This window comes from Scyliorhinus torazame, chromosome 6 (assembly GCF_047496885.1).
Source record: "Scyliorhinus torazame isolate Kashiwa2021f chromosome 6, sScyTor2.1, whole genome shotgun sequence".
Lineage (NCBI taxonomy): Eukaryota > Metazoa > Chordata > Chondrichthyes > Carcharhiniformes > Scyliorhinidae > Scyliorhinus > Scyliorhinus torazame.
In genome coordinates this window covers 87,178,793-87,203,816 of record NC_092712.1, presented here as the reverse complement: position 1 = coordinate 87,203,816, position 25,024 = coordinate 87,178,793, and the positions used below count along the sequence as shown (strand labels likewise).

At 44.2% G+C, this 25,024-nt stretch overlaps 1 protein-coding gene across 5 annotated transcripts in view; it reads left to right on the top strand.

Annotated features, from left to right (window-relative positions):
• acbd5a (acyl-CoA binding domain containing 5a) overlaps positions 1–25,024 on the top strand; it is a 211,814-nt gene that overhangs the window by 9,347 nt on the left and 177,443 nt on the right. For 4 of the 5 annotated variants that reach the window (XM_072508427.1, XM_072508426.1, XM_072508425.1 and 1 more), the window contains exon 2: positions 16,385–16,505. The exons of the other annotated variant lie outside the window; for it this stretch is intronic. In XM_072508427.1, coding sequence (XP_072364528.1) covers positions 16,385–16,505 — 121 coding nt within the window. The remainder of the gene's footprint in view (positions 1–16,384; positions 16,506–25,024) is intronic. 5 annotated transcript variants of the gene reach the window in all.

Here is a 25,024-nt window from a genome sequence, read left to right as displayed (position 1 = left end):
GTGTAATGAGGCAGACTTGATTAGGGATCTTAAGGTGAAGGAACCCTTCGGGAGCAGTGACCACAATATGATAAAATTTACCCTGCAATTTGAGAGAGAGAGAAGCTGGAGTCAGATGTAACGGTATTACAATTAAATAAGGGTACAAAGAACAAAGATAAGTACAGCACAGGAACAGGCCCTTCGGCCCTCCAGGCCCGTGCCGACCATGCTGCCCGACTAAACTACAATCTTCTACACTTCCTGGGTCCGTATCCCTCTATTCCCATCCTATTCATGTATTTGTCAAGATGCCCCTTAAATGTCACTATCGTCCCTGCTTCCACCACCTCCTCCGGTAGCGAGTTCCAGGCACCCACTACCCTCTGCGTAAAAAAACTTGCCTCGTACATCTACTCTAAACCTTGCCCCTCTCACCTTAAACCTATGCCCCCTAGTAATTGACCCCTCTACCATGGGGAAAAGCCTCTGACTATCCACTCTGTCTATGCCCCTCATAATTTTGTAGACTTCTATCAGGTCGCCCCTCAACCTCCGTCGTTCCAGTGAGAACAAACCGAGTTTACTCAACCGCTCCTCATAGCTAATGCCCTCCATACCAGGCAACATTCTGGTAAATCTCTTCTGCACCCTCTCTAAAGCCTCCACATCCTTCTGGTAGTGTGGCGACCAGAATTGAACACTATACTCCAAGTGTGGCCTAACTAAGGTTCTATACAGCTGCAACATGACTTGCCAATTCTTATACTCAATGCCCCGGCCAATGAAGGCAAGCATGCCGTATGCCTTCTTGACTACCTTCTTCACCTGTGTTGCCCCTTTCAGTGACCTGTGGACCTGTACACCTAGATCTCTCTGACTTTCAATACTCTTGAGGATTCTACCATTCTCTGTATATTCCCTACCTGCATTAGACCTTCCAAAATGCATTACCTCACATTTGTCCGGATTAAACTCCATCTGCCATCTCTCCGCCCAAATCTCCAAACAGTCTAAATCCTGCTGTATCCTCTGACAGTCCTCATCGCTATCCGCAATTCCACCAACCTTTGTGTCATCAGCAAACTTACTAATCTGACCAGTTATATTTTCCTCCAAATCATTTATATATACTACAAACAGCAAAGGTCCCAGCACTGATCCCTGCGGAACACCACTAGTCACAGCCCTCCAATTAGAAAAGCATCCTTCCATTGCTACTCTCTGCCTTCTATGACCTAGCCAGTTCTGTATCCACCTTGCCAGCTCATCCCTGATCCCGTGACTTCACCTTTTGTACTAGTCTACCATGAGGGACCTTGCCAAAGGCCTTACTGAAGTCCATATAGACAACATCCACTGCCCTACCTGCATCAATCCTCTTTGTGACCTCCTCAAAAAACTCTATCAAGTTAGTGAGACACGATCTCCCCTTCACAAAACCATGCTGCCTCTCACTAATACGTCTATTTGCTTCCAAATGGGAGTAGATCCTGTCTCGAAGAATTCTCTCCAGTAATTTCCCTATCACTGACGTAAGGCTCACCGGCCTGTAGTTCCCCGGATTATCCTTGCTACACTTCTTAAACAGAGGAACAACATTGGCTATTCTCCAGTCCTCCGGGACATCACCTGAAGACATTGAGGATCCAAAGATTTCTGTCAAGGCCTCAGCAATTTCCTCTCTAGCCTCCTTCAGTATTCTGGGGTAGATCCCATCAGGCCCTGGGGACTTATCTACCTTAATATTTTTCAAGACGCCCAACACCTCGTCTTTTTGGATCTCAATGTGACCCAGGCTATCTACACACCCTTCTCCAGACACAACATCTACCAATTCCTTCTCTTTGGTGAATACTGATGCAAAGTATTCATTTAATACCTCGCCCATTTCCTCTGGCTCCACACATGCATTCCCTTGCCTATCCTTCAGTGGGCCAACCCTTTCCCTGGCTACCCTCTTGCTTTTTGTGTACATGTAAAAAGCCTTGGGATTTTCCTTAACCTTATTTGCCAATGACTTTTCGTGACCCCCTTCTAGCCCTCCTGACTCCTTGCTTAAGTTCCTTCCTACTTTCCTTATATTCCACACAGGCTTCGTCTGTTCCCAGCCTTTTAACTCTGACAAATGCCTCCTTTTTCTTTTTGACGAGGCCTACAATATCTCTCGTTATCCAAGGTTCCCGAAAATTGCCGTATTTACAAAGACATGAGGGAACTACAAAGACATGAGGGAGGAGCTGGCCAGAGTTGATTGGAAAAGGAGCCTAGCAGGGAAGACAGTGGAACAGCAATGGCAGGAGTTTTGGGGGATTATTCGGGAGGTACAGCAGAAATTCATCCCAAGGAGGAGGAAACATGCGAAGGACAGGACAAGGCATCCATGGTTGACGAAGGAAGTCCAGGACAGCATAAAAGCAAAAGAAAAAGCATACAAAATGGCAACGATTAGTGGGAAGCCAGACGATTGGGAATCCTTTTAAAAGCGAGCAGAGGACAACTAAAAAAGCAATAAGGGGAGAGAAGATGAAATATGAATGCAAGTTAGCTGGTAATATAAAAGACGATAGGAAGAGTTTATTTCAATATATAAAAAGCAAGAGAGAGGCAAAAATGTGCATTGGACCTCTGGAAAATGCGGCTGGAGAAGTAATAATAGGAAACAAAGAAATGGCAGACGAACTGAATAGTTATTTTGCATCAGTCTTCACGGTGGAAGACACCAGTGGAATGCCAGAGCTCCAGGAGAATCAAGGGACAGAGGTGAGTGCAGTGGCCATCACTAAGGGGAAGGTGGTGGGGAAACTGAAAGGTCTGAAGGTGGATAAGTCACCTTATGAACTACACCCCAGGGTTCTAAAAGAGATAGCTGAGGAGATTGTGGAGGCATTGGTGGTGATCATTCAGGAATCACTGGAGGCAGTCCTTTCCAGAGGCCTGGAAAGTGGCTAATGTAACACCACTGTTAAGAAGGGAGGGAGGCAGAAGACGGGAAATTATAGGCCGGTTCGCTTGACTTCGGTCATTGGTAAGATTTTAGAGTCCGTTATTAAAGATGAGAATGCAGAGTACTTGGAAGTGCATGGTAAAATAGGACTGAGTCAGCACGGCTTTGTCAAGGGGAGGTTATGTCTGACAAATCTGTTAGAGTTCTTTGAGGAGGTAACAAGGAAGTTAGACCAAGGAGAACCAGTGGACATGATTTATTTAGATTTCCAGAAGGCCTTTGACAAGGTGCTGCATAGGCGACTGTCAAATAAGAGAGCCCATGGTGTTAACGGTAAAATCCTGGCATGGAAAGAGGATTGGCTGACGGGCAGAAGGCAGAGAGTTGGGATAAAGGGGTCTTTTTCAGAATGGCAGCCGGTGACTAATGCTGTGCCGGGACCACAACTTTTCACTATTCATTAATGATCTGGAAGAAGGAACTGAAGGCGCTGGTACTAAGTTTGCAGATGATACCAAGATCTGTAGAAGGACAGGATTATTGAGGAAGCAAGGGGGTTGCAACAAGGATTTGGACAGGCTAGGAGAGTGGGCAATGATGTGGCAAATTAAATACAATGTGGACAAGTGTGAGTTATGCACTTTGGAAGGAGGAATTTAGGCATAGATTATTTTCTAAATGGGGAAATGCTTAGGAAATCAGAAGCACAAAGGACTTGGGAGTCCTTGTTCACGATTCTTTTAAGGTTAACGTGCAGGTTCAGTCGGCAGTTAAGAAGGCAAATGCAATGTTAGCATTAATGACAAGAGGGCCAGAATACTAGACCAGGGATGTGCTTCTAATAATAATAATAATCGCTTATTGTCACAAGTAGGCTTCAATGAAGTTATTTTGAAAAGCCCCTAGGCTCCTGAGGCTATATAAGGCTCTGGTCAGACCCCATTTGGAGTATTGTGAGCAGTTTTGTGCCCCATATCTAAAGAAGGATTGCTGGCCTTGGAAAGGATCCAGAGCAGGTTCATAAGAATGATCCCTGGAATGAAGAGCTTGTCGTATGAAAAATGGTTGAGGACTCTGGGTCTGTACTTGTTGGAGTTTAGAAGGATGAGGGGGGATCTTATTGAATGAAACTTACAGGATACTGCGAGGCCTGGATAGAGGGGACATGGAGAGGATGTTTCCACGAGGAAAAACTAGAACCAGAGGACACCATCTCAGCCTAAAGGGATGATCCTTTAAAACAGATGAGGAGAAATTTCTTCAGCCAGTGGGTGGCGAATCTGTGGAACACTTTGCCGCAGAAGGCTGTGGAGGCAAAATCATTGAGTGTCTTTAAGACAGAGATAGATAGGTTCTTGATTAATAAGAGATCAGGGGTTATGGGGAGAAGGCAGGAGAATGGTGATGAGAAAAATATCAGCCATGATTGAATGGCGGAGCAGACTCAATGGGCCGAGTGGCCTAATTCTGCTCCTATGTCTTATGGTCTTATGGACTCAAAGGGCGATCTTTCAGTTGTGCTTGTGAAACACAAAATAGTTGAAGGCCACACCCTGAATAGATTAGGAAAAGAAATATAGGCCACAGAAAGCTCCGAACAGAACTAGAATTAGAAGTCTTCATGATCGTGAAGATTTGTTAGCTGCCATAAAACGAAGGTAAAACTAATAAGAGAGAACTAAAAAAAAAAGACACGGTGGTGCAGTGGTTAGCACTGCTGCCCAACGTCGCCGAGGATCCAGGTTGAATCCCGACCCCGGGCCACTCTCCGTGTGGAGTTTGCACATTCTCCCCGTGTCTGCATGGGTCTCACCCCCCCCCCCCCCCCCCCCAACAAAGATGCACAGGGTAGTTGAATTGGCCACACTAAATGGCCCCTTAATTGGGAAAAAAAGAATTGGGTACTCCAAATTTAAAAAAAAAAGAAAGAAAGCGAATTAGGTAGTTGGCGAGTTTGGAGTTTATTCTGAAGCATTATTCTCAAATAAGGGGTGACCAGCTTTGTCATGTAGGTGGATGTACACTGGAAATTCCTTGCAGTGAGAACTTTGAAAGCTGAAGGTGAGGCTAATTACTCAGGGCTTTGAAAAGTGACTGGGCAATATAAATGTTAGTGGACGTGCAGCCTCATGGCGCTGAGGACCCTGTGTTCGATCCTGGCCCCGGGACACTGTCCGTGTGGAGTTTGCACATTCTCCCCATGTCTGCCTAGGTCTCACCCCTGCAACCCAAAGATGTGCAAAATAGGTAGATGGGCCACACTAAACTTGCCCTTTTAATTGGTAAAAAAATGAATTGGGTACTCTTTTTAAAAAAAAAAAAAAAAAAAAAACATTTTTAAATGTTGGTGGACTCTCCCACAGTTGAAAAGTAATCTTGAAAATCTATTTTGCTCTTTTGACCACAAATGGGATGTGTGGATCAACAGGCATTAAAGCTGCATTTCTACACGGTGATAGAACTGTTTTGGATTGGATTTGTTTATTGTCACGTGTACCGAGGTACAGTGAAAAGTATTTTTCTGCGAGCAGCTCAACAGATCATTAAGTACATGGGAATAAAAGAAAATACATAATAGGGCAACACAACATATACAATGTAACTACAAAAGCACTGGCATCGGATGAAGCATACAGGGTGTAGTGTTAATGAAATCAGTCCATAAGAGGATCATTTAGGAGTCTGGTGACAGTGGGGAAGAAGCTGTTTTTGAGTCTGTTCGTGCGTGTTCTCAGGCTTCTGTATCTCCTGCCCGATGGAAGAAGTTGGAAGAGTGAGTAAGCCGGGTGGGAGGGATCTTTGATTATGCTGCCCGCTTTCCCCAGGCAGCGGGAGGTGTAGATGGAGTCAATGGATGGGAGGCAGGTTCATGTGATGGACTGGGCGGTGTTCACGACTCTCTGAAGTTTCTTGCGGTCCTGGGCCGAGCAGTTGCCATACCAGGCTGTGATGCAGCCCGATAGGATGCTTTCTATGGTGCATCTGTAAAAGTTGGTAAGAGTCAATGTGGACATGCTGAATTTCCTTAGTTTCCTGAGGAAGTATAGGTGCTGTTGTGCTTTCTTGGTGGTAGCGTCGACGTGGGTGGACCAGGACAGATGTTTGGAGATGTGCACCCCTAGGAATTTGAAACTGCTAACCATCTCCACCTCGGCCCAGTTGATACTGACAGGGGTGTGTACAGTACTTTGCTTCCTGAAGTCAATTACCAGCTCTTTAGTTTTGCTGGCATTGAGGGAGAGATTGTTGTCGCTACACCACTCCACTAGGTTCTCTATCTCCCTCCTGTACTCGGACTCATCGTTATTCGAGATCCGGCCCACTATGGTCGTATCGTCAGCAAACTTGTAGGTGGAGTTGGAACCAAGTTTTGCCACGCAGTCGTGTGTGTACAGGGAGTAGAGTAGGGGGCTAAGTACGCAGCCTTGCGGGGCGCCGGTGTTGAGGACTATTGTGGAGGAGGTGTTGTTGTTCATTCTTACTGATTGTGGTCTGTTGGTCAGAGAATCGAGGATCCAGTTGCAGAGTGGGGAGCCAAGTCCTAGGTTTTGGAGCTTTGGTATGAGCTTGGCTGGGATTATGGTGTTGAAGGCGGAGCTGTAGTCAATAAATAGGAGTCTAATGTAGGAGTCCTTGTTTTCAAGATGCTCTAGGGATGAGTGTAGGGCCAGGGAAATGGTGTCTGATGTGGACCGGTTGCAGCGGTATGCGAATTGCAGTGGATCAAGGCATTCTGGGAGTATGGAGGTGATGCGCTCCATGGTCAACCTCTCTAAGCACTTCATTACGACTGAAGGCAGGGCCACTGGTCGGTAGTCATTGAGGCACGTTGCCTGGCTCTTCTTTGGTACCGGTATGATGGTGGTCTTCTTGAAGCAGATGGGGACCACTGAGTGGAGTAGGGACAGGTTAAAGATGTCCGCGAATACCTCTGCCAGCTGGTCCGCGCAGGCTCTGAGTGCACGACCAGGGATCCCGTCCGGGCCCGTCGCCTTCCGAGGGTTCACTTTCAGGAAGGCCAATCTGACTTTGGAAGCTGTGATGGTGGGTATGGGTGAATTATGGGCTGCTGGAGCACTCAACAGCGAATTGTTGGTTTCTGGAACCAGCCAGAGAGGCAAGACATGCAGAAAACTAAGGAAATAAACAAATGTGCTTGTGGCTTGAATGATGCTTCCAGGGTGTGTTTTTTTGGTCTGATCTGTTTTGCTGAAAATAGGTTATGTTCAACTCAAAGCTGATGCCACAATGTTTTATTTGGTATTGCAAATGGAAACTTCCAACCATCTTCATGATACACAGTGATGAATATTATGAGGTGATACTGTGTATGTGAGAAATGTGGGAGTTTTATTTAACATTGGGAATTTGGTATGTGAAACTTTTAAATATGTTGGTTTAGATACTAAGCAGATTATACCTAGAATATCTTAAAATCAACAATCCTATCTGAGAAGGTTACTCCCATAGAACCATAGTGTCCCTACAATGCAGAAGGAGGTAATTTGGCCTATCGAGTCTGCACCGACCGTCTGAAAGAGCACCCTATCCCCCTAACCTGCACATCTTTGGGCTCTGGGAGGAAACCCATGCTGAAAATCTATTCTGGTTAATCATATTAGGCCATTATAAAGAAAGTTGATATATCGAAAGAAGAGACAACTGAGAAGCTTAATTGGCCAGTTGAAGTGGTTGGCTACTCGGGCAAGATCACATGCTAACTTTGCTGCATTGGAATTAAGATCTACCATGTGTTATGATCCCAGCTGAAGTTAATACTGGATCAAGTCAGATCCAAAGGTTGAAACCTATCTTGATAGATCCAACTTTGTTTTTTTAAAGTTACTGAACAAATTCACAGGGAGTTTACAAATAAACTTTTAACATAATAAGAATAAAACATTTATTAAACAAGGACAAATGAACGACATTACACCAAATAAAAAGGTTGGAAAGATCTCCATACAATCACCAGTAAATGTTTCAAACTTGCACTTTTAAAAAAATCCCAGCCATATCCTTACAGACACACGAAGCGAAGATTTGCCATTTTCTGAACACCAAGGCTTCTTGTTTGTATGGTTTTCTTCTGGCAGATTTTTGACAATTCACTAGATGCTCTTTCCCCAACTGGTATTTCTCCCTGAGACACACAACTCCACTCTAAACTCGCTATTGCTGTAAATGCAGGAGAAATATGAGTTCCTGAAACTCAGCAGTCCTGCAGTACTTCTTATCAGAGAGCTCAGAACTCCTGTTTTCTCTCACTAACGTACGGACTGTGAACTTTGCTGCTGTGTTTCCCTGTGTTTGTATGTCACTGGACGCCTGTTTCAGGACAACAACATCGCTTTTCCTACTTTTGTTTTTTTTCTGAAAACCACTAAATTGCTAACCCTTCTATAAGCAACTTTGAGGGTTGTAAACCTAATTCAAAATGCATGCATACAGACAATTACAGAAAACCTTGGGCGGGATTCTCCGACCCCCACGCCAGGCCGGAGAATCGCCGAGGGGGCGGCGTGAATCCCGCCCCGACGTCGGCTGCCGGATACTCCGGCGTAAGTTTTTCGCCGGGGACGGGAATCGCACCGCGCCGGTCCCCCCCCCCCCCCCCCCCCCCCCAGGCCAATTCTCCAGCCCGCGATGGGCCGAGTGGCCGCCAGTTTTCGGTCTGTCCCACCGGCATAGATTACACCAGGTCCGTACCGACGGGACCAGGCTCTGCGGGCGGCCTGCGGAGTCCTCGGGGGGGGGGGGGGGGCGGGGGGTTCTGGCCCTGGGGGAGGGGGTCCCCACGGTGGCCTGGCCCGCGATCGGGGCCCACCGATCCACGGGCGGGCCTGTGCTGCGGGGGCACGCCTTCCCTCCGCGGCGGCCGGTGTAACGGTCCGCCATGACCAGCGCGGAGAAGAAACCCCCCTACGCATGCGCTGGGATGACGCCAGCACACGCTGGCGCTCCCGCGCATGCGCCAACTCACACCGGAATGGCGCCAAGCCCTTCGCCGCTTGACGCTGCGCCAACCCTGCCGGAGCCTGCCTAGCCCCTGAAGGTGCGGAGGATTCCACACCTTCTGGGCGGCCCGACGCCAGAGTGGTTCACGCCACTCCTCGGCGCTGGTACGGCCCGCCCCGCCGGGTAGGGGAGAATCCCGCCCCTGATCATTTTTTTTGCTGGGGGGGGGGGGGGGGGGGGCGGTGGGGGGCTAGACAATCTTAAAAAAAAAAACGAATTGTAACCATTTTTCACCTTTATTAACACACACAAATATAAATTAAACTTAAGGTTATACATTAGAGGATGTTTTAAAGACAAATAAAACATTTTTAAAATTCTGCAAAACTGCATACATCTTTAGATGACCCAAAGAACATGATGGTAGTCATTTCCAGCAATGCTTCACATGCTAATCGTTCTGGTGAGTGTTCTAGTGCAGCTGGTTTATTGAGATTTCGAGAGCGTGAAAATGGGATATGTTGTCCTTATCTTGGGAAGTTAAGGAAATGAAAAAAGGGCCCTTGAATGCACATTGGTTGCGCAAATACTGGCTCTTGTGCAAGCAGTGGATAATAACTGTCAAATATCAGAAGTGAAATTCTAGGCAATGGGTATATCAAAGTTCCGATAATATCTTTCTTAGTGTCACAAATAGGCTTACATCAATACTGCAATGAAGTCATTGTGAAAAGCCCCTAGTCGCTGCATTTCGGGGCCTGTTTGGGTACGCAGAGGGAGAAGCGAATTCAGAATGTCCAATTCACCTAACGAGCATGTCTGTCGGGACTTGTGGAAGGAAACCCACACAGACACGGGGACAACATACAGATTCCGCACAGACAGTGACCCAAGCCGGGAATCGAACCCGGGTCCCTGGCACTGTGAAGCAGCAATGCTAACCAATATGCTGCCATACTCATTGATTGCTGTGTAGATAATGTCCACTCTATAAAAAGTGAGTTATTGATGAACCTTGTAGTTTGAAATAAACGCTTGACAGAAAGGAAATCTCAAAACTTAAATGGATAGATGCAAGTCATTAACTGTCTGATTCTTTTAGAAAACTAAATGCATGCCTGAAGAAATTGTTGAGAGGTCTTGGAGAAGGAGCATCTTGCAATGTCTCACCTTGTGCTGAAGGTGCAAGTTTTGAAATTTTGGTTATGCGTATTGACGCTAATTTTGGTTTGGAAACCGAAGGGAATTTGTTAACAGTATATGAATTGCATTTAATTGTATGCAGATGTTGGTCAGTGACTCAGCATTCACTGGAGATCCTGGGCGGCACAGTGGCTCAGTGGTTAGCACTGTTGCTTCACAGCACCAGGGACTCTGGTTCGATTCTCGGCTTGAGTCACTGTCTGTGCGGAGTCTGCACGTTCTCCCCGTGTTTGCGTGGGTTTCCTCTTGTGCTCTGGTTTCGTCCCACAAGTCCCAAATGACATGCTTGTTAGGTGAATTGAACATTTCTGAATTCTCCTTCCATGTACCTGAACAGGCGCGGGAGTGTGGCAAGTAGGGACTTTTCACAGTAGCTTCATCGCTGTGTTAATGTAAGCCTACTTGTGACATTAATGAAGATTATTATTATTATTAAATAGGAATCCAGCTGATGTTACTACTGGATGGGAAGGTCCCAGAATGGAACCGTGGCTCAAAAGACTAACTTTTACATTTTTCTTAAAAGACATGGATGAACTGAGTCATTGGACTCCCAATTAACTTGAAACAACAACAAAAATTATGAAACATGAACAAGTCTTGACTGTAATCTTTCACTCTCACTTACCTTTACAAATGTACACATGTGTAAGGATAACACCATACAAAATATATCTTGCGTTAAAATATTCTCATCCCTGTAACCCAACTGGCTAACTGGTCAGACAACACACCCCACTCTGAAACTCATTGGCAAATGTTACCCCCAGTCGGACTTGTGTGGGTTTCTCCTCAAATTCCCCCCCCCCCCCCTGCTCCAGAGAGTTATTACACCTTGAGACATCTCATCTCACTGGACAATGGCTTCCACATGAGTGTTTCTGAACTCCATGTTTGAACAGACATGCCTAAGTATCTTCTTTCAAACAATGCTTTTCCTCAGCTGTTCCTAGGAAAGATCTAACCCCAAGATTTCCAACTATTCTTTCAATAATTCATTTGCTTTTAATAGCCATGAGCTTTCAAACCATCACAGAATTTCTCAGGGATCCAACCACCGATTTGCTTCAGCTATTGCTTCACAGACTGTGGTAAGATATCACCAGTCATATGGTTATTTCAGATCTCTGGTTTCTCACTCGCCAATTTCATCAGGTTAGTACTTTTCCGCTCCGTCTTTAATTTCAACGAACAGTACCCTATTCCAATTTCAGTTCTTCTGTTTTAACTTCAGTTCCTAGAATTTCTCTCTTCATTCCCTAGTTTCTGGGACTTGCTTACTTGCCCATTACTCCAATGTTCTGCTTCAGAGTATGGTGACTGCGAGCTTGTCACAGTGAGTTCATTCCAGTGTTAATGTAAGCCTACTTGTGACAATAAAGATTATTATTATTCTGGCAGAGCTAAGAAAGCTGTTCTCTCTATAGCTGTCAATCGCTTTCTGCCCGAGTCCAGTTAAACTAAAGACACTTGGTCTTTTCCCTAAAGATGGCCCCTAGTTACTCAACAACATCTCATTCTTTCTCCGAGCTCTTGTTTAACTTTCGCACCGTTAACTCTCAAGTGCAATGGAAACCCATGTGAAAATAAAACCAGAAGCCTCATACATGCAAACATCTTTGTTGAACATGAATCTCGGGGCGTGGGGGCGCAGGGGCAAGCACTGCTGCCTGCGGCACTGAGGACCCGGGTACAATCCTGGCCCGGGTCACTCTCTGTGTGGAGTTTGCACATTCTCCCCGTGTCTGCGTGGATTTCACCCTTACAACTCAAAGATGTGCAAGGTAGGTGGATTGACCACGCTAAATTGCCCCTTAATTGTAAAAAATAATTGGGTACTCTAAATTTAAAAAGAAAAAAAGTTTGACATGAATCTTACTGGAGTTTATCCTTTCTTACACGGAAACCATTAAATTAAACTCACTTAAATTTAAACGTTATTTCTAACATCCAACAGTACAAACGTAGATCATTTAAAATTACCTCTGCTTCCTGACAATAGACACAGATTACAATTGTGGTTGTTGGGATAGGAGGTGTATACTTGTAATCCATAACTCTGCAAATAAATAAACAAGTATGTCGTCATTGGTTCCAGTTCTGTTCTTCTTCAACTGGCTTTCTGGAATAGAATAAGGGATTGTAATATGTGTAACCCAAGCCTTTAACGCCAGCATTTTCTTGGTCAGCTTGCTGTCAAATGTATAAGTAAACACATCATCAGAGAAATTTCTCATCATGCTGTTACAGTTGAAGTTTACAAGATTATATTTTGTCACTGTAGTTTGAAATTTAGGGTAAATGAAAGGGATCATTTGACCTGACCTACAGTGTGTCTGACAGTAAAGCTTGGGTGGTTTGATTTTTAGGAATTAAAGGAAGGCTTAGTTTAAATAAAAAAGCCTTTGATTGTTTCATCGAGAAGAATGTGAAACGTGTTTACACTTTTGGGGTCATATGTAACAAATTGCCCTTGCATTCAGGCAGAAATACTAATGTATTTCATGTTGCCAGCAAAAGAGGGCAGAGTAAACCATTTTTGAGATCAGGTTACAGGCTTCCCTATAATCAATGAATATCTCAGACACACTGGGGTTCTGTGTAGTCAGAAAAGTAACAAGGCCACTTGGCTTTGCAAGTCTCTTCAGCCAAGCATGGACAGGAGATGGTCTCTAGTCAAAAAGATGCATTCTGCAACCATTCTGGGAGATTTTTCCTGGCATGTCCAGGGGAAGATGAATCGTGGAATAAGCTTCCTGCTAATGCTAGATTTAACAAACTCTCTGAAAACTGAGGAAAATGCCTGGAAATGGTTACTCAAAGTTAAAACGAGGATATGCGAATGCTTTGGAAGCTGGAAGCAATTGATAATCGCTTATTGTCACAAGTAGGCTTCAATGAACTTACTGTGAAAAGACCCTAGTTGCCATATTCCGGTGCCTGTTCGGGGAGGCCGGTACGGGAATTGAACCAGTGCTGCTGGCATTGTTCTGCATTACAAGCCAACTGTTTAGCCTATGTGCTAAACCAGCCTCTAGTTGTTGCCTGTTTGCTTAAGGGATTGTAATTCTTTGAGTGCAATGGGTGATGCGTATAAAAAGGGAATGTCACATTGTGAAAGGGAAAGTATAAGTTGCCTCTTTCCAAAAAAAAAAAGCGCTTTGTCTATGGAGTTGTCTTGATCATTTGTTTTAAAATATGAAATCTCATGTCATTCTTTCAGCTAGTAACTGGAAGTTGGAATCTCTTTTTTAAAATTATTGGGAACCCTTCTTCATGCTTGAGGCTCCAAACTATTGAGAAATCCACAAAAATAGTCTTTGTTTGCTTGCTATGGTATGAGTACTTTGCTAATCTGGATATACACCTTTTGGTAAAGACTCGATCCATGAATGGGTTTGGCTGAGTTTAAAAAGATATTCACTATTTTCCAACGTAGAGCACCAACAACCTTCCAGCTACTTCTCCAGTTACACAACGTTGTGTGTGGTATAGGTTTTGTCAGAGCATTGGAATTAAGATCCTAATGAGAATTTTTATCACTGGCACCAGACAAACCTTTAACTTGGCACCTAACTCCTCATCAAGGAGATATGAGATTTACCACTCTTGACTATGCTTAAGAGCTAATGATGTCAAAATTTGGATTTCTGAGCTATTTTGTGTCAATCAGTTTGGATTGTATTAATAACGATATAACCAACCTCCCACAAGCTATGGAGTAAATTAATCAATCTTTCCTTCCTAATTATCAATTCAGACAACCGAATCATGAAGTAACAATTATTCATTAACCTTGCAATAATATCTGGCAACACAGTTGCCAAACGAGTATTGGCTATATTAAATTCTACATGCGTATAATTATCAATGTTTGTGGAACATTTTATAAACCTGCCCTACGGACTAGTGTGGACTGTTGCAATCTTTTGAGAAACTGTTGTCATTTAATTAGGAATTCAAACCTTCAGTTATCAGCTGAAAGAGTGACACATCAAGATTTAAACTTTTTATGGTATGAATGATTGGGAAAAAAAACATTTGACGAAACACTTATTTCATAAGTAGCACAGTTGCTTCACAGCTCGAGGGTCCCAGGTTCGATTCCCGGCTGGGTCACTGTCTGTGTGGAATCTGCACGTTCTCCCCGTGTCTGCGTGGATTTCCTCCGGGCGCTCCAGTTTCCTCCCACAGTTCAAAGATATGTGGGTTAAATTGGTTGGCCATGCTAAATTGCCCTTGGTGTCCCAAAAAGGTTAGGTGGGGGTTACTGGGTTAAGGGGATAGGGTAGATATGTGGGCTTGTGTAGGGTGCTCTTTGTAAGGGCCGTTGCAGACTCGATGGGCCGAATGGCCTACTTCTGCACTGTAAATTCTATAAGCAACTCTTATTTAGTCTACAGAAATGAACCTTCTTTGTCACTTCACCCTCTTGTCAACTTAAACCTCTCCGTGGAAATGTAGTTCCTAATAATGAACAGTTCGACATCCGGTGGGGTGGATGTACTGAGCAGACACATGAAAGGTGGCACACAAAGTCTGCAGAGGGATATAGATAGTTGAAGTGAGTGGGCAAGGGTCTGGCAGATTGAGTACAATGTTGGTAAATATGAGGTCATCCATTTTGGTAGGAATAACAGCAAAATGGACTGTTATTTAAATGGTAACAAATTGCAGCATGCTGCTGTGCAGAGGGACCTGGGTATCCTTGTGCATGAATCGCCAAAAGTTAGTTTGCAGGTGCAGCAGGTAATTACAATGATCTTTATAATAATCTATATTGTCACAAGTAGTACATTAACACTGCAATGAAGTTACTGTGGAAAGCTCCTAGTCGCCATATTCCGCCACCTGTTTGGGTATACAGAGGGAGAATTCAGAATGTCCAATCCACCAAACAGCACGTCTTTGGGGACTTGTGGGAGGAAACCGGAACACCTGGAGGAAACCCAAGCACACACAGGCACAGAAGTTACCCAAGCCGGGAATCGAATCTGGGATCCTGGCGCTGTGAAGCAACAATGCTAACCACTATGCTACCGTGCTGCCCGAAAAGAAGACAAATAGAATTTTGTCCTTCTTTGCTAGAGTGTTGGAGTTTAAAAATAGGGAGGTTGATGTTGCAGCTGTATTGGGTGCTGAAGAGGCCACATCTGGAGTACTGTGTACGGTTTTGGTCTCCTTACTTGAGAAAGGATATACTGGCACTGGAGGGGGTGCAGAGAAGATTCACTAGGTTGATTCTGGAGTTGAGAGGTTTGGCTTCTGAGGAGAGACTGTCACTATACTCATTGGAATTTAAAGAATGAGGGGGATCTCATAGAACGCCCATGTCCCAATCTCCTCCCCCACCCCCCCCCCCCCCCCACCCCACCCCCATCTTCCTCTTCCCTGACCTTCCATACTTCAATCTCCTGGACTCCTGTTACATTCTTCACAATCCCCTGCCCTTGGTCTCTGTTTATCCTCTGTAAACCCAGCAGTGTACCCCTCTCAATTCTGTCACTGCACTCCCCGAGTATATGAGCCAGCACAGTTCCATACCATCCATAAGGGGGGAATCGGCTCTTTGTGGCAGTGAGGTTACCATAACTGAGCTGGGGGCTTCTTTGCAGTTTCCAGGTTATGGGGAGAAACACTGTTGTGAAAAGTTTAAGAGCATATTTGTATTGGGCTGCTAGCAGCAGTGCTCAGGATATTAGTGCTCCATAACTGATGACTGCTGGGCAATTTCAATGAGGTTGGTAAACATGGTTTCCAATATGTTGAAGTTCAGTGATTTCACCTACATTATGCAAAATTTCAAAAGGTACCATAAGCAGGATCCTAGGAAGTAAAGCTTACACAGTGATTTAAAAACCACTTACACTTTCTGCTTTTATTTTATCATTTGACCGACAAATACCACATTGTGTTCATTTGCCCAATGGTGATCTCTGTTACTCATTTTAAAATGAACTAATCAACATTGAATTTGCCACAGCTCAATTCCCAATTAGCCACATGAAGCAAATGGATTGAGCCATGCTGGTAAAGACCAGTACCGTAGCAGATCTATTGGGAATCTAGAATTGCTAGATTTTAATTCACTAGTTTGTAACAGCTAATGTACCAATTAGGCAGGACACCTGCTGACTGTACTGTTGTCTTGTCTGATGTAATATTTTGCAGAGGATTTATTAATAGTATTACAGGGACTTTGCATTTGGAATATGACTTGCAGCTTAAAAAAAAAATTAAAATCCAATTAACTGAAAATATTGGACTAATTAAATGTTTAAAATGTCTTATAAATAGGTTCATTTCAACCATCAAATGAGCTGATGCTGAAGTTCTACAGTTACTACAAGCAAGCAACCTTGGGGCCCTGCAACACCCCCAGGCCTGGCTTCTGGGATCCTATTGGCAAATACAAATGGTGATGATATTTATTTTACAATTACTGCCTTAATTCATGAAACACATACAGACGCCTTGCTGTCAATTGCCTTCTCTTGTTAACCTGAAGTTGGCTTTTTTCAAAACATGAATACCTGAACAAGTACAATATCAGTGATTGTAAAATTGAAGCCATACTGCTTAGCATAAGAACAGCAGTCCTGTGACTGCAAAAGTCAACTTCTAGGACTTTTTAAATTTGGAGATGTTGGTACAAGTTTGTTTCTTTCTTAAACTTTGACTTTTCATTGATTATTTTACCTAAAGCAAGAAGTACAATCTGCAGAGAACTAAGGTTTACAGCAGGAATTTATGAACATGCCTGACTGGTTTTGTACTATGAACTAGTTTAAGTTGAGACCACCATGGTTTGGAACCTATTCAACCATTGGACATCCATCAGTCATGTTTATATTAGATCTCTAAAATGGAGATTACTTTTCCCTGTGTCTTTAATGTAGTCTTTTGCCATACAAAGGGGCATAACCTTAAAATTAGAAACAGGACGGTCAGGGATGATGTCAGGATGCATTCAGTCAAAGGGGTTGGAGAAATCTGAAACCTAATGCTCCCAATAGTTAGTTTGTTTTATAAATTTGAAAATTAATTGATTTGGTTTGTTTACAGTACCTCAATATTCTAAAGATTTCAATCGGCATCGCATTTAGTAAATAGATTGAAATATCTGACTGAGGAATTGATTTTTCATTGCTTAAAACTTGCAGCACTAGTTGAGGCTCGGTCAATGGAAAATTTATAAACTGAGAATCATGGTTTTTGGGTGGGTGCAATATAATAGAATCAAGGTGGGGTAAATAGTTTGATATGGATTAGCCCATATCTAATATTGAATGGTGGGAAGATTCAAACTCAGCGGCCTACTCCCGATCCTGTGCTTTATTCTGAATTGTTACAACTGAAGCATTGATCCCATTGTGCAGCAGAAATAAGATTGCAAATGCTTCTATTTGCAATAACTGTTATTGAAGATGGCTACAGAGAGTTGCTGCATATTATCCTTTTAATTCACTACTTTGTCCACTAGACCCAGTTTTATGCTTTTTAATACTCTAAATATTCCTGCTTTTTGTTTTATTCGTTCATGGGATGTGAGCGTCGCCCTGAGGGCATTTAAGAGTCAACCACGTTGCTGTTGATCTGGTATCACATGTAGGACAGACCAGGTAAGGACAACAGACTTCCTTCCCTGAAGGACATTAGTGAACCAGATGTTTTTTGCGACAATCGACAAAAGGTTTCAAGTTGACCTTTAGACTTTTTAAAATTCCAGATTTGCATTGAATTTAAAATTCACATCAGCCATGACGGGATTCGAACCTGGATCGCCAGGGCATGACTCTGGGTCTCTGGATTACTAGTCCAGCGACAATATCACTACGCCACTGCCTCCCCTCAATGTGAATATTTCATTAAAATGTTATACAAGTTATTGGTTAAGTACACTAACTGAACCACAAATGTTTTGTGGGTCTCTGTTTAAAAATAAATTGGTGTCTTTCTTGGGAGTGTTTGAGGCTGCACCTAACGGAACTTGCGCTAACTTCGACCATTACGATTCATTTTCAGTATATAAAAGTCTCTGAGCTTTTTGTACAAACATTACTACAGAATGAAAATTATAGTGCTTGTGCTGTATGGTTTAAGCAATTAAAATTAATTCCTCAGGCAAGTATTTTACTTATGAACTAAATGGAATGCCTATTGAAATTGTTGAGTAATGATGTTAAATACTATAAAAATATAAATCTGCTCATTTTCAAATTTGGAGCACAAAGTGACTATTTCCAAGTTGTTTGAATCCTGAGACTTTTTAGTTATACCATTGGACGCTACTTAATATAAGGTGCAATTTCAGTACATGTTCAAGAAAATAAGAAATAGGAGTAGTAGGAGTTGGTTATTTGGCCCATCAAACTTGCTCTGCCATTCAGTGAGATTATGGCTGATTGGACTGTCGCCGTAACTCCACTTTCCTGCCTGTCCCTTATAACCTTTAATTTCCCTGTTGATCAAAATCTATCTAAATTTCCCCTGAATATATTTAATGACCCAGCCTCTATTGCTTGCTGGGGAAGAGAATTCCGAAGACTAAATGGCCCTGGAGAAGAAATTCGTCCATGACAGTCTTAAATGGGAGGGAGACCCCTTATTTTTAAACTGTTGCCCATAATTCTAGGTGCCCTTGGAAAGAGCACCCTACTTAAGCCTCCATCCTATCCCTGTAACACAGGAACCTAACCTTTAGGACATGAAGGGGCAATTTAGCATGATCAATCCCCCTAACCTGCACATCTTTGGACTGTGGGCAGAAACCGGAGCACCCGGAGGAAACCCACGCAGACACGGGGAGAAAGTGCAAACTCCACACAGTCACCCGAGGCCGGAATTGAACCCGGGTCCCTGGAGCTGTGAGGCAGCAGTGCTAACCATTGTGCTACTGTGCTGCCCAACTAGCAAGACTTCTCTACTCTGTACCCCTTGCAATATAGGCCAACATTCAGTTAAACTTCATAATTACATACATGCTAACTTTTTGTGATTCATTGTACAAGGGCCTGCAGATCCATCTGTACTACAGCATCTTGTCATCTCTCTCCAATTAAATAATCTGCTTTTCTATTCTTCTTGCCAAATTTGACAACTTCACATTTTCCCACATTATATTTCATCTGCTAATTTTCTTGCACAATCAGTGAACTAGTCCATATGTCTTTGCAGATTCTTTGTATCCCCCACACAACTTGCTTTCCTACCTTTCTTTGTATCATCAACAAATTTGGCTGCAATACAATCTTTCCCTTCAACCAGTCATGAATGTAGATCATAAATAGTTGCGACCCAGTGGTGATGTCATCTTCAGACTTTACTTCAGGTTCAACATGAAGACTGAGGGCAAACAGCTCATCACATCTCTTGACTCCTCCACTAGCTTTGGTGTCAACATGTCTGCCAACAGCCAGTCCTGGATGACCCATAATTTCCTTCCCATTAAGCCCATTGCCTTCAGATCCTGCGACCTCCTTGCCATTGACTGTATCCATCTCCTTGCCACTCTCGGCTAAATTGGACTCTTTGCAACCTATTTGACTTTAAGCTGAGCTTTCACCCCTCCCTCAGCCTGGCTGTTGTCTTTTGAAACCTCATCAATGTGTTTGTTTCAAAAAACAGGTTCGAAGATCTCCTGGCTGTTCTTCTAGCATCTGTAAACGTCCGCTCATTCAAAACTCTGCTATCTTGTATCCTAACCAGACCAAATTATGTTCACTGATCTACAATGTCTCAAGTTTAAAATGTCATTCTTGTGTTCAGATCCTTCCAATGTGGCATCGCTCTTGTATCTCTGTAACCTTCTCCAGCTCAGAGAGCTCTACATTCATCCAACTTTGGCATCTTGTACACTGTAGCATAATCAATCACTCACGAGACGAGACTAGAAGGAGTCGAACAATGGCTTTATTATGCAGACTTGTTCCCCAGCAGCACAGTTACAGAATGCGGCTGCCGGGAGAACCCAGGCTCTTATACTCCGCCTTACTGGGTGGAGCCAGCAGGCGGCTGATCCAATCGGGATCCAGTGTCTATCCACCAATAGCCTCTCGGCATCCCAGGGTACCTTAATGCCCCTAACACATACCACCACATACACCTCTACTCCCTTCACCCTACTTTTCGTACTGGTGCCTTAAGCTGTCTAGGTCATAATTTCTGGTATTCCTTTCATTTAAACCTCTCAGTTGACTCCAGTGTGATCTCCTTAAAACTTACCCCTTTGTGTCCTCCTAATGTCTTCCATTTATCCTGTGGTCAGTCTCTCCCCATGTCATTCAAGTGCTGGGCTGCAACACCACCTGTTTTTTCTGTCTCATCACCGTCCCAGGCTCCAGACACACTTTTACCAGGCGAAGCAGTGATTTTAAGAATGTATAGATTTTAATTGACCTTTTGCAATTTTATACAGAACAGTAAAACAATAATAAACCACCTGAAACCCTCGCCATCCCCCCCACCCCTCCTGAACCAAAAGACCTCCAACCCCCGAACAACTAACGGTGACCAACTCTGCAGAGTAAATGGCTGCCATCTTTGGTAGAATCCCTCAATTGCACCCCTCATGGCGTACTTAACTTTCTTGAGATGTAAAAACTCTATAATATTCTCCAACCATACTGAGGCACAACAGCACCCGCCTTCGAGCAATCAGCGAGGCACAGGGCAGGACATCTGCCTCGCCCTGTCTGCAACTCCCACAGGTCCGACGCCCCTGAGGGATAGGGCTTCAGTTAAGTTTGGAGAATTGCTGACATAGTGCTCAAGAAGGAGACCCAGAATCTCACGAGCTTGGTATGCGACCAGAGCATGTGCATGTGATTAGCCGTGCCCCTCCCACAATGCTCTCCCACATCCTGCACTCCCGTAAACAAGCTGCTCATCCTAGACTTTGCCAAATGGGCCCCTACCCGCAACTGTATCAACCCTAATCTGGCACATGAAGGCTTTGCATTCACCCTCCATGGTGGCGTCACACCACACCCCATCCTCCAATTCCAACCCTAGCTCCTCCTCCCACTTAACCTTAAGCCCCCTTCGCCAACACTGTTTTCTGCCATAATTCTACCATAAATCCCCGAGATACTCCCCTCCTCCATCCCTGCCAGTGACAGAACTCTCTCCAACAGTGAGAACGGCGGTACCACAGGGAATGTCGGACAGATCTTTTTCGCGAAATTGTGAACTTGTGGAATCCTAAATTGTGAACCTGTGAAAGCCCAGATTACTCCGACAACTGCTCCATGCTCGTAAATCGCCTCTCCAAAAAACAAATACCTCCTCCTTAACACCCCCTTCTCCTCCCATCCCCTAAACCTGGAATCCATCCTCGCTGGCTCAAATATATGGTTCGCACAAATCTGCGCTGGCTTCGATACCGCCCCCAATTTGAAATGCTGCCAAAATTGACTCTCTATTTTCAATATAGAGATCACCACCGGGTTCAGTGAATATTTCCCCGGAGAAAACGGCAGCGCGGCCATCTAGCATCCGGACTCCCTACAAACCCCGACTTCATCCGCACCCATACAGCTTCAGGATCCCCATGCCATCCCAACACTTTCACAGCATTCGCCGCCCTGTAATACTATGTTAAGCTCGCCATCAGCAAGCCCCCTGACTGCCGGCCACCTTCCGATTCCTAGCCACTTCACCTGCCCAAATAAAGGACAAAATCAATCTCTCCACTCTCCCAAAGAAGGATTTCGGCAAAAAGACTGGCAAACGTTGGAACAGAAACCATTTTAAAACATTCATCTTCACCGACCGAATTCTCCAAGCCAAGGACAGAGGGAGACTGTCCCACCTCTGTAAGTGAGCCTTGACCCTACTCGCCAAGCCCAACCTACCTGCACACACACCCCCCCCCCACCTAAAATGAGAACCCGTTAAACGGAACGGCAACACCCCCAGTTTAACTCTCCTCCCCAGTGGTGTATCTGGCAAACACGCGCTTTTCTCCCAGTTCAATTTATATCCTGAAAAATCCCCCAAATGCTTCAGTAGTGCCATGGTATCACCTATTGAAGGGCAGCACGGTGGCGCAGTGGGTTAGCCCTGCTGCTTCACGGCGCTGAGGTCCCACGCATGCGCAGTGTGGCCGCATTTTATTTTATATGCTCCCAGCCTTTTTGAAGGCTGCTCGCAGCCGGCATTGTTAAAAGCCGGCTGAAAAAAGTTTGGGGAGAATGATGCCTATCCATGGCCTTAAGGACAATGGCCAAAGGCTCAATTGTCAATGCAAAGAAGAGTGGGGGGGGGGGGGGGGGGGGGAACATAGGGCACCCCTGCCTCGTTCCCCTCTGCAGCTTAAGTACCCCCATTCTACCCTATCAAAAGCCTTCTCTGAATTTAACGCCACAATAACCTCCTGTTTCCTCCCTTCTGCTGGGACAATACTACGTTTTAGATAACAAACATAAACCCTTCACAAACCCCATCTGATCCTCCCCAATAACCTGAGGGGCAATTCAGCATGACTAATCCACCTACCTTGCACATCTTTAGGTTGTGAGGGCGAGACCCACGCAGACCTGGGGAGAATGTGTAAACTCCACACGGATAGTGACCCCGGGCCGGGATCGAACCTGGGACCTCGGTGCCATGAGGCAGCAGTCCTAATTACTGTGCCACCCTGAAACAGTGATTTATGCGTACATCTCAATTTAGTGCACTATATTTACTGCTCACAACATAGTCTGCTCTGTGTTGAGGAGACCAAACACAGATTGGGTGAGTTGTTTTGTGGAACAGCTTCATTTCCAGAAATGTGACCCTGAGCTTCCAATTGCCTGTCATTTAATTCTCCATTTTGCATCCACTCTGTGGCCTCCTGCAATAGTGTTCGAATGAAACTCAACTCTAGCTCAAGGAACAGCATCGTGCCTTTTCATTAGGCACTTTACAGCTTTTCAGACTCCACATTCAGTTCAGCAATTTCAGACTGTAATCTCTGACCTCACTTTGTTTCATTTTTTTCCTGTTGATTCAGGTTTCACTCTTGTTTTTCTTCCGTGCTTTAGGATGACAGCTGTTCATCATTCTACCGTTCCCTCTTCCTCTAGACGCATCCCCTCTTGTTTTTTTCTCTTGTCTCTTTTGCTGTGCACCACAACCTTTTTGTCAACTAACCTCCTTCTGCACTATCTTCCTTTTTTTCATATTTCACACCCCACCACCTTGTTTCATTTGCTTAAAATCTATTACATCTCTAAGCTTTCTCATCTGACAAAAGGTCAAAGGCCTGAAAATGTTAACACTATATCCCTCTCTCTACAGCTGCTGCCTGACCTGCTCAGTATTTCCTGTTTTTAGTCAGAAAGCTCCACTCTAGAAACATGAAATTGATCTAGGCTTAAACTCCAGTGCAATACAGAGGGAGTGTTGCACTATTGAAGGTGCAATTGCTTTAGCTGTGATGAACTAATCTGGAACTGATGTGGAACTATCCCTCAAACAATGCAGCTCAAAACAGATTGCAGTTTTTGGTTGTTCATCGCATGACTGTTATGCTGGAGCTCTATAAAACGTTGGTTAGGCCATAGCTCGAGCATTGTGTGCAGTTCTGGAATCCACATGATAGGAGGGATGGGATAGCACGAGGAATGGGATAGCACTGGAAAGGATGCAGAGGCGATTTACCAGGATGTTGCCTGGGCTGGAGATATTTAGTTATGAAGAGAGATTGGGTAGACTGGAGTTGTTTTCCTTGGAGCAGAGAAGACTGAAGAGGACACCTGGAGGTGTATAAAATTATGGGGGGCATAGATAGTAGACAGCAAGAAACTTTCCCCCTTGGTGGAGGGACCAATGACCAGGGGACATAGATTTAAGATAAGGGGCAGGAGGTTTAGTGAGGATGTGAGGAAAAACATTTTACCCAGAGAGCGGTGGGAGTCTGGAACTCATTGCCTGAAAGGGTGGTGGAGACAGAGACCCTCATAATATTTAGATGTTCACTTGCAATGCCAAGGCATACAAGGCTATGGACAAAGTGCTGGAAAATGGGATTAGAATAGTTAAATGGTTGTTTTTGACTAGCGCAGACATGATGGGTCGAAGAGCCTTTCTGTGCTGTAGACATCTATGACCCCATGACTCTAATTTGGTGGAGTCTTCGTTTGTGCATATTGGTTATGTAATAAAAGTGACTTTCATCCAAAAATAATTCATTGGCAGTAAAGTGCTTCCTGATTTTTAGTGCTTTCTGATATTTCCTGAATAGATGGAAGATCCCATATAAGTCAAACCCATGTGATGAATGTAAGTTTTTCAGATATATTGTACTATATGTATTTGGTATCATAAGGGTTAAAAGCCAGGAATAGTACGTGACTGCTGCAGTCATGTTTTAAAGATAGCTGGGCTTTTGGAGCCAGAGGTGCAATTAAAGCATTGTAAAAGCTAAGGCTAATTAATTTTATTTAGATTGAGGGTTCCTTGGGGAGTAGATAATTAGAGACATTGTGTTCAACTTAGTGAGATGATGTAGTTAATGGGAGGAGCCAGGGTTGAAGCAGTCGGCTGTTGAGGTTTTCAGAGTGTTAGTTTTTGGCTGGAAGATGAGCTGAGAAGGTTTCTGAAGAAGACAGCCAGAGATTTTACATTATTCTGACAGGGTGTCAGGTCTCTTTCCTTGAAGCAGTCTCAAAAGATCTCTTTCCCAAAGTGAAGTATCCAAGACATTTATTTTACAGTAAACATTCCTGAGTCTGCTAACTGTACTTAAAAGTGGATTGTGATGGGTGGCTTGTGGCACAATGGTTAGCACTGGGTCTACGCGCTGAGGACCCGGGTTCGAATCCCGGCCCTGGGTCACTGTACGTGTGGAGTTTGCACATTCTCCCCTTGTATGCAAGGGTTTCGCCCCCACAGCCCAAAGATACGCAGGTTAGGTGAATTGGCCATGCTAAATTGCCCCTTAATTGGAAA